General features: G+C 39.3%; 1 protein-coding gene and 1 long non-coding RNA gene across 17 annotated transcripts in view; both read left to right on the forward strand.

The window, feature by feature from the left end:
- Nucleotides 1-3,442, forward strand: part of abi3bpb (ABI family, member 3 (NESH) binding protein b) — a 39,135-nt gene extending 35,693 nt beyond the window's left edge. For all 16 annotated transcript variants that reach the window (XM_044344332.1, XM_044344334.1, XM_044344336.1 and 13 more), the window contains 4 exons: nt 371-400; nt 488-646; nt 734-856; nt 1,027-3,442. In XM_044344332.1, the coding sequence (XP_044200267.1) occupies nt 371-400; nt 488-646; nt 734-856; nt 1,027-1,142 (428 nt within the window). In that variant the 3' untranslated portion in view covers nt 1,143-3,442. The remainder of the gene's footprint in view (nt 1-370; nt 401-487; nt 647-733; nt 857-1,026) is intronic.
- A 1,003-nt stretch (nt 3,443-4,445) lies between these two features.
- Nucleotides 4,446-15,197, forward strand: LOC122976153. The gene is made up of 3 exons (XR_006400840.1): nt 4,446-4,465; nt 12,065-12,087; nt 13,717-15,197. It is a non-coding gene; the product is annotated as an uncharacterized LOC122976153 (long non-coding RNA).
- Nucleotides 15,198-17,001: the final 1,804 nt, after the last annotated feature.

A 17,001-nucleotide genomic window follows, 5' to 3' on the forward strand; every position in this document is an offset into this window, starting at 1 on the left:
GTAATGTTCCAAAATTACACTTCCAACATGAGTCTAATATAATGTGGTAACGCCGCTGCAACACCAGACATCAGACAGAGGTACATTACATAATATGATGTAATACATTGATTACATAAGATAAATGGATGATGACGGTGGTTACAGTTCAAAAAAATATATAATAAAAATAATAAATAACACGTATGGTTAACAAAATTTGAATACATTTTTTGTTTAAACAATTGCTTATATTAAAGCATATAGTTTATTCTGTACTGGGAACTGAAATGGGAACTTTTACTGTGGAGAAAACAGGAAGTAGTCGTCTACTATTTTTAACTTTAACTTGCTGGATTAAAGATGATAAAATTTGCTTTGTCTCCCTTAGCGGACCCGCGGGTGAGCGAGAACGTCTCAGGTAAAGTCAAATATCATCCACATCCACATGATGGTAATCAACACACCGTCATCATTTTAATAAACGGGAAACCTTCTTTCTCTGCAGGAAAAGACGCCATTTGGACTCAGTTCCCCTTCAAGACGGACTCGTACTCCGACTGCCACGGCAAACAGTACGTGAAGAGAACCTGGTACCGCAAGTTTGTGGGCGTTCAGCTCTGTAACTCGCTCAGGTACAAGATCTACCTCAGTGACTCGCTCAACGGTGAGTTCAGACGCAACAACGCTTCCTTCGCTTCACATATCACATTTTACTTGATCTCGGTGCTGATTGGTTCGTTTTGCCACGCAGGTAAATTCTACAACATCGGAGATCAGACCGGCTTCGGTGAGGATCACTGCCAGTTCGTCGATTCGTTCCTGGACGGACGGACAGGCCGACAGCTGCAAGCCGACCAGCTGCCATCCAGAGCCGGTAAACCAATTGCGTTGTGTTTCGTATGTGCCACAAGTGTGTTTTATTTAAATTATGAGCAGTAGTTTCATTAGCTGGTGTCTGCATGTCGGGTGATAGTAGACAGTTAATAAACTAATGTTCACACAGAACTTCAACATCTAACCGTGGTTGAAATGTCTCGTCTACAGGTTTCTACAGAGCGCTGCGTCAGGAGCCCGTCCACTTCGGCCAGATAGGAGGACATTCTCACGTAAACTACGTCTCATGGTACGAGTGCGGGACACCCATCCCTGGCAAATGGTGAACGGACTCGCTGCAACCATCGTCCTCGGAGAAGCCCGAGTGAGGATTGGTCGCCCCGGCTGGGATGGTGACAGTAAAACCTGCCGGAGCTCTGAACTCCCTCTTCATGCTCCACCTTACCCAGTGCTGTAAAAACATGTACAGGACATACTCGTCAGGGAATTTGTAACGAGAGAGCATTTTTAAAAAATATGTAATAGCAAACATGCCTCATCTTTACTATTTATCGAGCAACAAGGCTACAGTGATAAAGAGGAGGAAGATACGTGGAGGTTGGGTTACTCTCTGCAGTGTGGGGGGGTGGCTAACTCACGCTAGATATATTTTATTTTGTGTTAAAATAATGGGAAGCTGGCTCCCTGGAATACTATTTTCATAACGAATGAGATGTTATTTATCAAAAGGTCTTATTACATTTCTTCAAGAGGCCAACAGGCGAGAAAGTCGCAGGATTATTTTGGTGACTCGATGCTTCCCGCTGTTCCTCTTGTGTAGATGTTCAGGATTGTTTGCTTTTCAGCTTGTTCATTGCATTAAAGAGTCGCTTGAGCAAAAGGTTTCCAAAGTACAACCACACAGCAAGACATAATTTGGCAGCTGACCAGAAATACCGAAAACTTGTTGGATATTTGGATTTCTCTCATGCACGCACACGCTGCAGGTGTATTAGTCTTCAACAATAGACAACAAAAATAAACCTGATTTAAATTTCAAAACTACAAAAATAACATTTTCCAGTCCACTGATAACAAAATGCCAAATATGTAAACACTTTTTGTACATGCTTTGTTAGCACTGCAAGCTACGTTAACCGTCAGCAGGAGATAGCGGCTAACAGTCCTCTGCAGTCTGTTAAATGTGGAGATTCATGTTGTTGTACATCGTGCTGCCCTGACATTCTGTGCTATGAACTAAATGTTCTGTTTTTGGGAAAACTAAAATTTGTCTTGTGTGTGATCGGACTCGTCGAGGTGGGAGGCTTCTACACTTGCAATTTGCACAACAGAAATGTATTTATATGTATATGGAGAGAATGTATTTTTTCAATACATTTTTGCAGATGCATTTCCCTCACCGTGGCCTTTTTTTTTTACTGTACCATAATGTGCTCTTCTTCTCTTTGTAGCCTCATACTAATGCAGGGCGGGAAGCTAACTGTACAGCACACATATCTGCATTCAAACTGCTTCTTTTAATTTGAATTACAGAAGAACTTTCAAACTTCAGTTGTTGCCTTGGTGTGAACTAAGCTAGCTAGGTTAGCGAGGATATAGCCTATTGTGACCACAGCTATCAGGCTGACTAGCTCTGATCCTGGACCATCAAACTACAGATCACAATTTATCTTTTTAGTGACTTTAAGATGGAAAAAATGTCATGAAGTTGTAAAGTTACAAAAACCTGTTTTTTGTTATGTTACACCAAGGGGTTTTGGGGGGTTTGTGTTTGTGATTTTTATTTTCCTTAAAGTCACTAAGATTTCCCAACAGAAGGTCATTTTCATTTTCAACATTCTCCCCGAAACAAAGTTTATGAACTGCTGAGTGACTGAAATACAAGAAAAAGGCTAGCAAGGTTAGCGCGGGTATAGCAATGGCCATTTGTTTACACAAGTATCTGGCTAATTAGCCGAGTTAGCAAGCCATGAACTTGGTTATTTCAGTTGCTCTTTCATCAGTAAAAGCTGTTACAGAAAGTATGTTGAAAATAAGAAGTTCCAGGTTTTTAGGCTGGTTAACGGCTTTTACAGTGGAGGCGTTAAAGTAACAACAGACATGATTAATTCCATCAGAGAGGTGTCGAACACTGGAAACAGCTGAGTTTGTAGTTTCAAAATTATATTTTCTTCTAATTTTATGTGCCGCTGAGTGACTGAAACATAATACGACTGTTCTGGACTACGGCTATTAGCTAACGTGCTAATCATTCTTTCTAATTGTTTTTGCGAGTGGCTGCCTTTAATTTCCCGCCCTGCCACCAGCCCTCACTATAAAGGCTTGGTGGGTTATTATGAGGCAGGTACGTTATCTGAAGGTGCAGATTGGCGGTAAAATAAAGCGATGCAGGACATTTTCTTTCTTCTTTACGATGTAGCACAGTCCTGATTCCTGAACGTAAAACATGTACTGTGCCTTTAACTGTCAGCTGACTGTATTCATGCATTCACCCCATTATTATAAAACAGAAGAGTGCTTTGTAAGAGAGAACAGAATGTATGTTAGCTGTTGATGTTTTTCTACACGTTTGTTTCTATATTTGATTTTCAACAATAAAGAAGTTTTGATTCCTTTTTTAAAAAAATGTCTCTGTCCTTTACATTCAGGAACACATTTCTGGCTTCAAACTGAAACCACAGACTTATCTTAATAATAATGTTTACGCAGCGCATTCTGATTGGTGGTTTTTTATCGAGACAGTAAACTGTCTAGTGTTCATGCTAACATGCTAATGTTTAGCATTCATATAGGTTTATGAGCTTTCAGGAAATCACAGGAAAGTAACATTTCAAAGGAAAAACTTTAAATTTCTTCTTTAAATGTTTGCAAATACAGAGTTGCACTTATTCTGCACAAAATAATGAATCATTGGAAACAACCACACTTTCATTTTTAGAGTGTAAACTGGACTTTTCTAAAACACAAAAATTAATACTAAGTTTGACTGCTTCAGTACAACTAGTTACTCCTGTTAAACTCAATAAATAAATGGTGATTAACATTTGTTTTACATGTAATGAATCTCAACTTGTAGTTGTGAGCTTTTAAAAAACACGAGTTATAGAAGGAAGTTCTTTACATTATTTAGACGTATACAAGGGAGGAGGGTTAGGGATTTGTTTTTATATTCTCTTCTAGAATAAGTGATGGAAAAATGTTTGTGTGCATGTTGGAACAATGATGATAAGCAGCGTTGATAAATGATAGTGATGATAAAAAATAAATTCAGATTCAGTTTATCTAAAGTTTTTTTATGATAAACTTGTTTGTCAACAGTGGAATTCAAATAAAGTTTGAATTTTCACAACAAGTGTGAAGACAAATGAGGCATCATTAGGAAAAAACAAATAAAACATCAAAAAATAATTTAAGTAGTAAACGACACAATTACTTGAAAAATGACAAAAGAAAAGCTGTTTGCAGTTGTTGTTAATCCAGTTTGTTGCTGTAAAGATGGAATTTAGCTAAAATAGTGTTTCAAGATGACAGATGATGTAATCAGGTGTGACAGACTCCGCCCACTTCTCCACCTGTCAATGCATTACATCACTTCCTGTCTGGAAACAGCAGAGGCCTGTACTACTTAACAGGATTTGGGGTTAGCAAGGTAAGCTCAGGTTTAACTCTGGGTTTTAAGGGTTATGCTGGTGGTTCACTTCTCACTGGGGTATGTCGCCATGGTAACAGGTTATGTTCGAGATTACAGATGTATGAAAACATTGACTACTGACTAATAATTCTCTTGGAAAGTGGCATCACCATTCGTAGCAGATTCTGTGGAGCTCAGTGTGCAGATCAGAGGGTCTCGTAGGAAGTTAAGATTGTTCAGAGAGCAGCGAAACCCTTCAGCTTTCCCCCGACGATCTTTATATATAGATTATAGATATAGATTCTCATCCGAGGCAGTGAGTTATCTGTGTGAGCTCCTTGAGCTGTCGGAGTCACGCGCTTAAAGTCCCGCAGACTGTATGCGTTTCCTTGTGTTACTTTGCTACGAGTGGTTTTGTGTACACTGTGGGTGAACTTGATTAAAAACACAGTCAGCTTCCAATAAGAAGCGACCGTCATGATGGCAGCGGGGGGCCAGCTCCTCAGCAGGAGTCCACTCCTGTCTTCTTCATCTCGTTCTTTTCCCCTGTTGGCTGCAAGCAATGTCAAAGTCATTTCAATGTGCTTTCTATCATCCTAAAACAGAGACTGACTGAAGCACTAAAGCCTTGAACTTGTTTATTTATGCTTATAAAATATGAAAGTAAGCCTACTTACTCTTTGAACTGTTTTTATATTTATTTTTTTTATATTTGCTCCCAAGTCCGTTTGACATTGCCGGAGTTACAGCTGGAAGAATGAGGCTAAAATAAGAACACATCTGAGCAACACATTCATTTAATGGAATAAACAAATGTGATTATAGTCAGATCTACTCGTGCACTAATGATGGAGCAGTAACATTATAAACCTTTTAACACATTCACATAGTCCAGAGTTTGCGCCAGCTGTGCTTCCTGCATTTAGCAGCTGCAACTGTGTTGCTTTTAGCCTGTTTAACTTCCTATTTGTCTATTATTTGCTCTTCATTTGTGAAATACAGCACTCTGCTGCCAGTAGGTTTGCCCATGTTTGTGACTGGTCATGTGCTGCAAACCCCCCCACACCAGATAACGAAGAGAAATCCTGAGTATGTTGATCTTACTTCATAGTACAGGTGCTGGAGCTGTTACGGCTCCTCCCACAGTCTTTTAAAGTCGCGAGTCACTGTATCCCCTCAAATGCTCCTGTTATATTGCAACACTTATGGTTGAAAGATGCGTCTCGTTAGTGTTAATGTTCAGCAACAGTGAACACAACAGCTTTAAACGTGGTGCCAAAGCTTTGGGTCCGTCCTGTAGGTGCTGTGGGCCGCCGCCGCCGCCGCTGCTGCTCCAGCCCTGAATGGTTTGAACATGTTTCTGCTCCTCAGAACTGGTATTTTAATGTAACAGAGTGGAACTTAATGTGTAGCGACAGGGGGAGGGGGGAGAAATATGGTGCTGCACATAACAAGACGCATACAGGCCGTTGATGTATAGCAGGCAGTAAAGTTACTGTTTACAGTGTTTCAGGCTTTTCTCCACATTTCAGCACACAGATTGATCCATAGTGAGAATTTCATGTATTTTGCTTCTTCTAGTATCTCACATGTATGACATAATCTGCTAAATGAAATAGTAAATTCTAAAATGCCGTCAGAATCGAGCTGCTAACGTGACTCAGTCAGGTCTGAGATGTGTTAGATTGTGTTGAGTTTTACAATAATGTAGAAACATCAGTACTGATGTTCTGTTTGTTACTTACAGCTGCTGTGTGTCAGATTCTTTCCTTTGACTTTATTAAACACCTGCAGCGTCACACAGCAGCAGTAACTTTATTAACAACGGATCTTCTGCTGCACATCTACACACAGCAGCAGTTACACACAGATCTCAGGTTTATATGGTGGAATTGTTTGTAATAAATTATGAGCTCCATCAGAGCTGTCAAGACATTTTTTTAAGCAGCTAAAAGTCCAAGATAAAGCCCCATAAGTCCCATACCCACTTGGATTTCAGCCTCGGTGTGTAAATCAAACAGCAGCTGTGTTTGTTTGTTGTTGAAAGTGTCGGTGAAACAATGAAATGCATTCCAGCAAAGTTGTAGTGACAGATCGCTGGGTTTAAAGATTGTTCAGAAAAACACTGTACAGCAGTTTGTTAAACTCACAACTCGCTGCAGCCATGTTTACTAGTGAACACACGTGTCGGTGTCCGTGGACCCCCAAAAAGTATGAATGGAGACGTGTGCAAGTCCACAGCTGTCTGTGGACACAGAACACGGAAAGTATGAAAACACACACACACACTTTTTGGCCCCCGCTCTTCTGAAATGAATCCAGCGCCCCTGAGTAAAGGCCCCGTGTGGTGCAGCTACATGAGGGAGAAAACAAAAAGCTGCAAAAATTTCTGAACATCAGCTCAACTTCATGTCGTGAGATGAATCGTTTTGACCGTTCTGACAAAAATATTTGCTGATAAATCAGGTTTTTAGATGCTAATTTACACTTTAATGGTTTAATCCCTCAAATCAACATTTTGGAGCTTCACTCATTCGTATCTGCCAACTGTGCTCCACATGTTAAAATCTTCATACAGCTGATGTGGTTTCAGGACTGCTGTGTTTTTTGTTCACATCCTCCAGTTTGTGTAAACTCTGTAAAGATCAGTTATTAATGATGAAATCTCTTCATGAATAGATGACATTCATCAGGATGAGACCAGAAATTTAGTTTGTGACATTAAGAGTTTGTTGGAATACTCTACAAACACAGCTACGGTGGCCCTGAGGTGCAAAACAGAAAACACGACAACATTTTAGAAAACTCTGTGTTTATGAGAACACAACAACAGTTTTAGCAAACACAATATTTACGAAAACGTTTACGAAAACACAACATTTCAGAAAACATGACAAAAAAAAATGTTGTGATTTTGTAAATGTGTTTTCAGTTTCGTTGTCATGTTTTGCACCTCAGGGCCACCGTACTACCTTCAAGAAAACAGTTAAATGTTCTCGCATGAGGCTCCTCGCACTCAAAGGCCTCTTACTAACCGGCTGCCATCTCACAGAGAGAGAAGGAAAGATTTATCTAGAAGCTGGAAAAGTGTTCAGATTCCTCTTTGACAGTGAAGTCATTAAAGTGACGGAGATTACCCACAAACCCCCTCTCCTCTCCCGCCACCCAGTGTCACCGATCTGACCGCTGTCCTTCTGAAAAAACACGCCGCAGCAGCAGCAGCGATCTGATGGATGACATCACTTCTCTGAATGTTTTCTCTCGAACCGCAGGGCAAAGATAGGCTTTATGTACCGTTGCCGTGGAAACCGGCAGTTATTTCTGTTAAAGAGGGAAAAATGTGACAAGTTTTTGACTCTGCGAGGTTTATTCACCACAGAGGAAAAAAAAAAAGAAAATAAGAGCAGGAAATGGTGTCAGAATAAGAGTGTGGAGCGTCTCGACTCGAGCCAACGCTGCTGTAATTTCAACCACTGGAGAAACACTCAGTTATGTAACATATGAACGCTCCCAGCGGGCCACAAAAAAGTTCCATTAATGAGAAATGGGACAACTGGGCGGTGAGGTAATGCCCTGTAACAACTGATGGACGGTCTGAAGTGACTGATGGAGGACAGATTATTTAAAAAGACGTTTTATTCCTGCATCAGTGATTCCACATCAGTGATTCCCAACTTCTCTTGCCGACCGCTTGTCATCAGTCACAAATTTTGTTCTTTGTTTTATTTGAAAAAACATTTTAAAAAAAAAACATGAAAACTGGAAAAATAATCAACTAATTCACAAGAAAGAAATGAGCAACGATGAGAGGAAAGTCTGAGAAATTAAACGTAATTTAAAGCAGCAGTGTGTTTCTGCAAAGTGTGAACTTAAAGACAAATCTTAAGGTCTGTGTCCCAACTCCACATTACAAACTAACTGTATACGTACTACAAAGACTCTTTATATTATGCAGGTTTTTTGCAGTTAGTTTAAACATTTTATGCTAACAGGAAATGATGCAACACATGCGCTGTGCAAATGCAATCAAACTGTGACCAAAAGCAAAATGTTTTTCCAAAAATCCAACAATTAATTTTAGTTTTCTGTTGTGATCTCGGAGCAGCGTTAGCACAATTTTCTTATTTTACCTGAAGTCAGAAATAGTTTTATTAATATTTTTACATCTTCAACCTGCAGCTGGACAAAACAAACCCAAACATATTAAGTTTGACATTGATTATATTTGACATTTTTGCTTAATACAGTGGAAACAGCTTATATGGATCAAACAGTTCGGGACAGAATCATGGATAGTCTGCTTACAGTGTTCGTTTTGAGTCTTTTCATACATGAAAACATATGGAAATAAATGTAAAACTACAGTAATTCTGTTGTATTTTTTATCTTACTCCCATGGTTCACGTATGATGTGTATTTAGCGGCTGCAGCACCTCTGCAGGGTTGTGTGGGGGTGCAGGGTGTGGGTGTGTTTATTTATAACCGCCGTGAAACAATCAGAAAATAACATTTTATTCCGCTTATTCACCGGCTTTCTCGTTACCACTGCTCATACTCTCTCACTCTCGGAAAGACAACAGCAAAGTCTAACTTTACTTTAATGTCCCCCCCTCCTCCTAGTAATGTTTTTGTCTTCCCTCATGGCAGGTCGTACAGCGTTACAGGTTGCGTTTCTCCAAAAGCTGCTTCTGGTTCATCTTTCTCGCTGAGATGTGAGGCTGGTGCTGCACATTGAAATCATGATGGGAAAAAGAAAACCTCTCAATGAAAACTTTGTCTCCTTGAAACTTACGACAAACTGCCAAAAACGAGCCAACGAGATGCAGCAGCGAAACAACAAAAGTTTAAACAGCTGTTCTGTAATTTAAAATTCAGTAAATAGTGAAGCTGCTGTTTCATTATTTTATATAAATGTAATAAATATACGAATGTCAATTAGATGGTAATCTGCATGAGAAATTAAGAAAAAGAAAAAAAAATGGTTATAATAACTTTTAGAAGTAAAAAAATCTTTGAAACACGATGTAAATGACAAAAATCAAGCTCACACTCAGAAGCTGTTCCAAAGCGTTTGATCGTTTTACACTATCTTCCTCAGCAGATGGATTTATAACACGGACGGGAAGTTGTCAAAGTGCTGCGCAGCTGTGCAAACTGCAGGAAGAGGATCATGTGAACTGATTAAAAGCTCCAGAACAATCAAAACAAAAGCTTTTGATTGTTTTGTCAACCGATGTTTACAAGGTGAAGAATCTGTACGATAAGCAGGTCACCTGAACACGTTGCTGCGACGACATCGCAATTGATTTTAGTAAAAGAGTCAATTAAACTCCATCTAATCGGTTTCAGATTTATTGTAGAAAAACAAACAAGAGAAAAAAACCTTTGCGGTCAAACATATCTCCAGTAAATAACAGGACAGAGCAGCTAACGTCAGTTCAAACTCTGATATCGTAGCATGAAGAAGCTAACGTATCCTGCAGCTGAACAACATGCTAACTCTTATAATATATAATAACTTTATTTATATAGAACTTTTAATAATATTGTTTACAAAGTAGTAAACATTATCTACAAATTTATAAACAATAAATAATCAATATATATTTTAAATTAAAGTGTTAAAACTAAACACAGTGATGCACACAGGAAGAAAAAAGAAGATCAACCATGAGTGCTAAAAGATAAAAGATGATAAACTTTTGGTCTTGGAACATAAGCTAGTTAGCCAGATATGCTAACATTAGCAGCTAACATTAGAGCTGCTTTCTTTACACTTTTGCTTTTTGTTGATCCACAACTTCATTTGCTTCTGACTTTGAACAAAACACACAATTAATAACATTTTTGTGGTTAAAACCTCAAATCTGCAAACTCAGAGTTTCAAGATCTGAGAAAAGCTGCGAAAAGCACAAAATTTGGATTTGACGGTTTTTAGCAGGAGAGACGAGCGGTGTGAGAGGACAGGCTGAGCTGAGTTATAACAAAAACACAACCACAAGAGAATTTTATAGTTTGTAACATGAAACATGAGAAACCAAAAAAAAAACCATGCTGAGTGTGATGAAAGTTTCATTTTTAAAGTTGTTCTTGTAATTTTGGACCCAGAAAACAACACGACATCAACAGGATTCTGTTTTTAATTTGAATGTTTCTCAATACCAGAGTGTCAGTGAAGAGAAGCAGCTTCTGATCCTGCAAGGAAAAACAAGTGACAACTGGAGTCTCTGCAGCCGTTTGATTTGTTGAAGTCGATGCAGAGCTGAACTCCTGCTGTGAAAATGCTGCTCGGTTACATAACTGCAGATACACCGGAGGGTCCGATCTCACTGTTTCACCTCAACTAGATTATTTGTGGAGAAAAAAAAAGCCTGAAAAATAGAAAAGCCCCGAAGCTGCTGAAGAACTCTGACTTTATAAACATGCAGAAGGTTTTTACAGGATTTGAACACAATGATGTTACAGACCTTCTATGTGTAAATCAGCACAACAACAGTTGTTTTGGATGTTTTTAGTGCCAAAGTTGTCTGTAGAGGAAGAAAACAACTCTGGAATACATTCAGTAGTCAAGTTTCATCCAAACGTTGCTCAAATTTTAACTGAATTTCCAGAAAATTATCAAAGCAAAATGTCCTGAATGTTTTGTTTCCATCTGCTGCTGATACGAGCAGATAAACCTCCGCAGAAGAAGAAGAAGAAGAAACAACGAGATGACGTCATTAATACAGTCGAAGCTCAAACGATGGAAAACGATAGAAATGTGACGTTTCTGTCAGTTTCATGCAAAGATCTGATGGTTTCAGCTCCTCAGTGACGTTTAAGTCACATGATGTCATCGTTTAACATTCTCAATATTTCCACTCAGGTTTTATAGAGGATGGAAAATGTTTTAATTGGATGTAAACCTGCAGCCTCATAATCAATAAATAACATTTACTCAAAGTACATTTTAAAAAGCAAATGTATTATTAATAATCTGTCGTATCAAAGTAAGCGGCTGCGTCTGAGACTGAAGTGTTTGTACATTAGTGCTTTTTGCCACTTTTACAGTTTATTCAGCTTGTTTTTCTACACGTGAAGTTTGTGTTGTTTGTTTGAAGCTCCAGAGACTCGCAACCTGCAGCAGTTTCAGACCTGCAGACAGTCAACATGTGTGTTTGTAGCTTTTCTCTGATCGTTTCTGCTTTTGTGTGTGTGTGTTTTGTCATTTTGGGGGGCCACTGTGCATCTTACTGGGGAAAATGCAAAGAAACATAAGAACATTTTCACGTGTCCTGATATCTGGAAACTTCTCTGAAATTAAGTCCAAGTGCAGATGCATCGTTTTTTTTTTTTTTCTGTGGGAGAAATGAAAACTTTGTTGTTTTGCATTTGAACAGTTTGTTTATTGCGCTGAAACTTTTCAAAGTGTCAGGTAGGATGTGAGCAGGAACACACAGCATCAGTTAAAGTTACATATTCATTTTGTTGATATTAATGAGCTGCGCTAGTTTGTAGTTGCAGGTTTTGTGTCATTTTTAAATTTCCACAAACTTTCCACATATGAAACCAGATTTTTTATAAATTCAAATAGTTTTCTGAGCTTTTTTTTCTCTTGTTCTCATGTTTGTGTTTCAGGCCGCAGCAGCAGATCTGAACAGGTAAAGTTTAAACTCTTCTTCTTTCTCACCTGACAAGATAATATGACGAAGATGAAACAATCAACAGGATTCATCATCGATCCATCCTGTGAAACAAAAACTCTTTGAACCCACCAAAAAGAGTCCGTCACAGTTTTCCTGAGCTTAAACTGACATCTTCAAATGTCTTTTTTTGTCCGACCAACACTTAAAAACACAGAAACATTCAGTTTATGATCATTTCTAATTATGATTATTAATAATTAGAAAAAAAAAACATCATTTTGGAACATAAACGCGGCCTTTTTCAAACAAAGTTAAAGAAGAAGAAGAAGAAGAAGAAGAAACACTCAAACTGCTGAACTGAAACCTGATCTGAGGAGACCAGAATGAAATCCACATGAAACCCTTCACCTGCTCCGAGGCAGAAACAGAGGCATTCTGGGAAATTCTCCGAACATCAGTTTGACATCACTCACTGTGACTATTGTTAGGATTTAATCAATACTTATTGATACTCTTTTTGATATTACTCTCCATAACTGGGTGCAAAAAAACAAGCCGAGTTAGCCCTCTAAGCTAATGTGTGCTAACTACTGAGCGGGTGCAAACAAAAGCCAGAGACTGTATGGTATTAAGTCGCTGTGAGCTGTAAATCCACCGTTTCTAAGCAGAAGGCTGACGTTAACGTTATCTCGGAGCCCTGATGAGCCCGGCAGCTCTCCTGCTCCCGCCCACGAAGAAAATAAAACATTTACCACTCAGGGGTCACGTGGTGATTAAAAACCCTGATGTTGAACTCCGAACATCACGACGTGGACTGATAACGTGTGAGAGAACATTAGTTTGGAAACTCCTGTAACCAACGTACTGTGAAACATTCATCACGGCGACGTTCAGGGTCGAGCTGCTGCTGCAATTCCAACACTCGAACGCTGCGAAAACAATTAACAGCTAAACCTCGACGGACAGATAAGTTCCTGACAGAAGGAGGACGGCAGGTCGATCTGTGGGCAGCAGGTGCAGGACTGAAAGACTTTTTTTTTTTTTAAAGAAAGTCAAGTTTGATCTCTGATCTGGACTGGGGTTCCCTTGTTTTAGGAAAATCAGAGTTGGCTGAGCTGAGGAGATAATTCATTTTTATTTCCTGCATCTGTGAACATCTGGAGGAAGATTTTAAGGATTATTTTGAACGTTTCTGCAACAATCTTTAAAGTAATTTAGCTTTACTTTTGCATACAAACCGAATCTCTTCCACACATTATTTCCTGCATCTCTGACATTTAAAATAATGTATCTTTACTTTTGCCCACAATCCAAATTTGACTTTGGAGCATTTTCATGTTGTTAACATTTAAAATGAAGCCTGGCAGCTGGTGTGAGACCAGAGGTCAGAGGTCAAACTCTTTGACATGTTGCAGTTAAAGCGTCCAACAGCAGTGACCCGTCCTCATGTCAAACATGTAATTTGGATGTTTGACTTTAAACCTGACGTGTTATTTACGTGCGGAGGGATTTTTATGACTCTTGGCTGTTAAAAACCAACCGTGTGTTTTGTGTAAAAGCACACAGACATCTGAGAGAAAATAAACTTTCATCCTTTGTCCTATAAAGTCTTCAGGGTTTGAATGTGTGTATTTATTTATACAGATGAATCCGGTTTAAATTGATCAGGACACAAAGAAACTCGAAGCTGACAGACTAAAAGACTGAAAATGTAAACCAGAGGAGGACGGAGGGGAAGCAGAGACTTATCAGCTCGTCAGCAAACACATGGAGTTGATTTGTGAGTGTGTGTGTGTGTCGAGATAACGGGAGGCGTTCAGAGGAAAAAGAAGAAGCTGTTATGTCACACATGGCCAGAGGAGAAGCCAAAATCCTGCAGTCAGAAGAAGAGATTTATGTCCCGCTGGCCGAGTTTGTTTTAGTCTCCAGACTGGAAATAAAAGTTGAACCTCTGAAGGTTCAGAGAACTTTTTATCAAACACATTCTCACACACACGTTTGCATTCTCAGTAACCTGGTCACCGTCGTCTTTCTGCAGAATCCACATGTAGATTTTTAACCTCTTTAAAAACCTTTTATTGAATCTGTTGAAGTTTCAACATGCAACTAAAGTTAAAACTCGCTCAAAGATCTCTAATCACATCTTGTTGTATGTGCACGTTTCGTCGCTCTATAACGTTACTGAGACTATCTGACACTGGTCCAGTGACTCGTCATTAATATTCAGTCAATATTTGAAAAACTAAAATAACTCGGTTTTACCTTCTTGTGTCCCTAAATGATCTGTAATTGAAATAATTTGCAACAATTTTGCACAAAAACATAAATTAAAGGTCAGATGTTGGACTGAAACATTTGGAGACGTCATGGTGGACGAGACACGTGCACGAGGAGGAAGTCCATGTGTAGAAAGAACCTGGTTTCAGAAGACGTCTGTCCTTGACTCGCAGAGCTGGTATCCATCAAACGCAGTTACATAACGCAGCGCAGAGAGTCGTCCTTGTGTTTTCAGCAGCAAATGAGTCCAGAAGACCAACAGAGTCCTTGTCACGCCTGGACCACTTTCTTCCTCTGTGGTGTTTTTGGTTTTTTTTTAGACGGGATTCCTCTGTCGTCCTTGGCGAGGAGCGAGCGGCGACCTCGATCATTACTGATGACCTCGCTGCATTTAAAACACCTGTTCAACAGAGTTTGTTTCATGATGTTTTGTCGCCATTTGTTTTCACTTCCTGCAGGTTTTTGCAACTTTTCTACATTCTTGTTGTTTCTATAAAGTCTCTGTTTGTAGAATTAAAACTGTATGAGTTTGGCATCACTAGTGGTCGTAACAATTAGGACACAACTCACCAAAAACAGTTTGTGGTTTTAAAAGGTGGACTCACATTTGTTAAGATGAGAAAGTGTTGCATTGCTTCTTTAAGAAGAACCGAGTGTGTTCACCATCTGCTCTCATGGAGATTTTCCTCAAACAAAAGCCTGAACCAAACAGCTCTTCCAAAAGTCATCACTTAATCAGCGCTGGCCCCCGGATCCCCCACCAGGGACCATCCAAACCAAAGCGGCCCCAGCGGCTCCAGCAACCTGATTGCTCAAACAGACATGAAAAAAAAAAAAAAAGCTTTGTACCTGATTGTTTGAGCAGAGAGCGAGGCTCGATGTGGCTGTCAGCGTCTGAATTCCCAGAAGGATGATCTTAATCGAAGGTGGGTTTTCATGGAGGATTTTTTCTGGAGGTTTCACTCATTTCCAAAACATTTGTGTGTGTGTGTGTGGTTGTAATTATGGTGGTGTGGGGTGTTTTTGTTCTGCCCCCGGACAGCTCTGGCTTGTAAACCGGCAGATCTGACGACATGAGGGCAGTAAACATCTCAGCTCAGGGTACAGTCTCACAGAGAAGAGACGTAATGTGTCCAAGGCTTGTTTTGCAAGACGATATGTCGACCTGCAGCCAAGGCGAAGCTTTTTATAGGTCTAAGAATTAGTTAAAAAAACTCTTTTAAAATATAATTGGCTTTCCCAAGGGCGCCATCAAAGGTATGAGGCCTCACGTGCGCTTGCTGTACCAACGTTTATTAGACAGTTCAAGAGCTGCAGCAGGTCCAGCTCTGCTTCTCATTTGTTGCAGGAAAATCCCTGCGAGCAGGAGCGTTACGTAACGACGAGGCCTCCGATCAGCAGCAAGAACAGGCGGCGATGATTGACGAGACGTCCGCAGGTCACTCATCGACGTCTAAAGAGAGACTCGGAGAGAAAAGAGTCGCCTCACCATCAGAGATCTGAGCAGACAGGTGACAAGCTCCACTGAAAAGAGTCAAAAATGTCCTCCACGGATGGAAAAAAAATGCGCTCTGCTGATTAAAAAAAGTGCTCCAATCATTTTGAAAAAGTGCTTCACTGATGAAAGATGCACCATCAGTTTAAATAAATACACACTGGTTTAAAAAAATAAAATAACGCACCACCAATCTTAAAAATTGCTGATTAAAAAAGCTCAACTGACACAAAACATGCTCCAACAATAACGAGAGCTTGACTCCTGATTGAAAAACGCACTCTAATTTTTTTTTGAAAAAAGCTCTAGTAATTAGAAACATGCTTTTCTCGTTAATAAATGCGATCTAATTAAAAAACCACACATGCTTCTCTGATTAATAAATGCGCTCTGATTATAAAAAGATGCTCCGCCGAAAGAATGAAGAAAAAAAACGCCCTCCACGCATTAAAAAACACGCTCTGCTGATTAAAAAAATACAGTAAAAACATGCGCCACCAGTTTTAATAATCAATTAACCATTTCCAGCAAAAATGCCAAAAATTTCTCTGGTTTATTCTACAGTAAAGCTTTTCAAGTGTGGTTTAGGAGAACCAGCCAGTCGTTGACGTCACCTCGGCCGTTTGGAAACTGTGACGGGCGTTTGTTCATATTTTCTGACATTTTTTTAATTAAACAATAAATCAATTAATCTAGAAAATATTTGGCAGAATAATCACTATTGAAAATAATCGTTAGCTGCAGCTCTATTGTCATCAAATACCATTAAAATAAAGGTTATAATCTACAAAATTGAACTTTTCAATGAAATTTAGTCTTGTTGTTAAATCTCATGTTTCATTCTGAGCGACTTGACGACAAAGGACGGACCAGGAGCCGCTAAAGACAGAACTAGCTGTATGTTTCTTTTACAGTCTTGTGTGTTTGAGATTTGTATAAAATGATGTGTTTCTCCTGATTACAGTGACAGAAATCAGGAGTTTCATGTTTCACACTCGTGTTTTAAGACTGAAGAACTATTTTGTAAGTATATAATTAATTCTTCTCTAAATCCTGATGCGGAAACAAATATTTTTGTGACACATGAATACAGATTACACCAGGTTACACCTCCAGTGTACTGCAGGAGACTGTAAACCTGAGTAGACTTTCTCAAC

The sequence above is a fragment of the Thunnus albacares genome, chromosome 24, assembly GCF_914725855.1.
Source record: "Thunnus albacares chromosome 24, fThuAlb1.1, whole genome shotgun sequence".
In the NCBI taxonomy this organism is placed as follows: Eukaryota; Metazoa; Chordata; class Actinopteri; order Scombriformes; family Scombridae; genus Thunnus; species Thunnus albacares.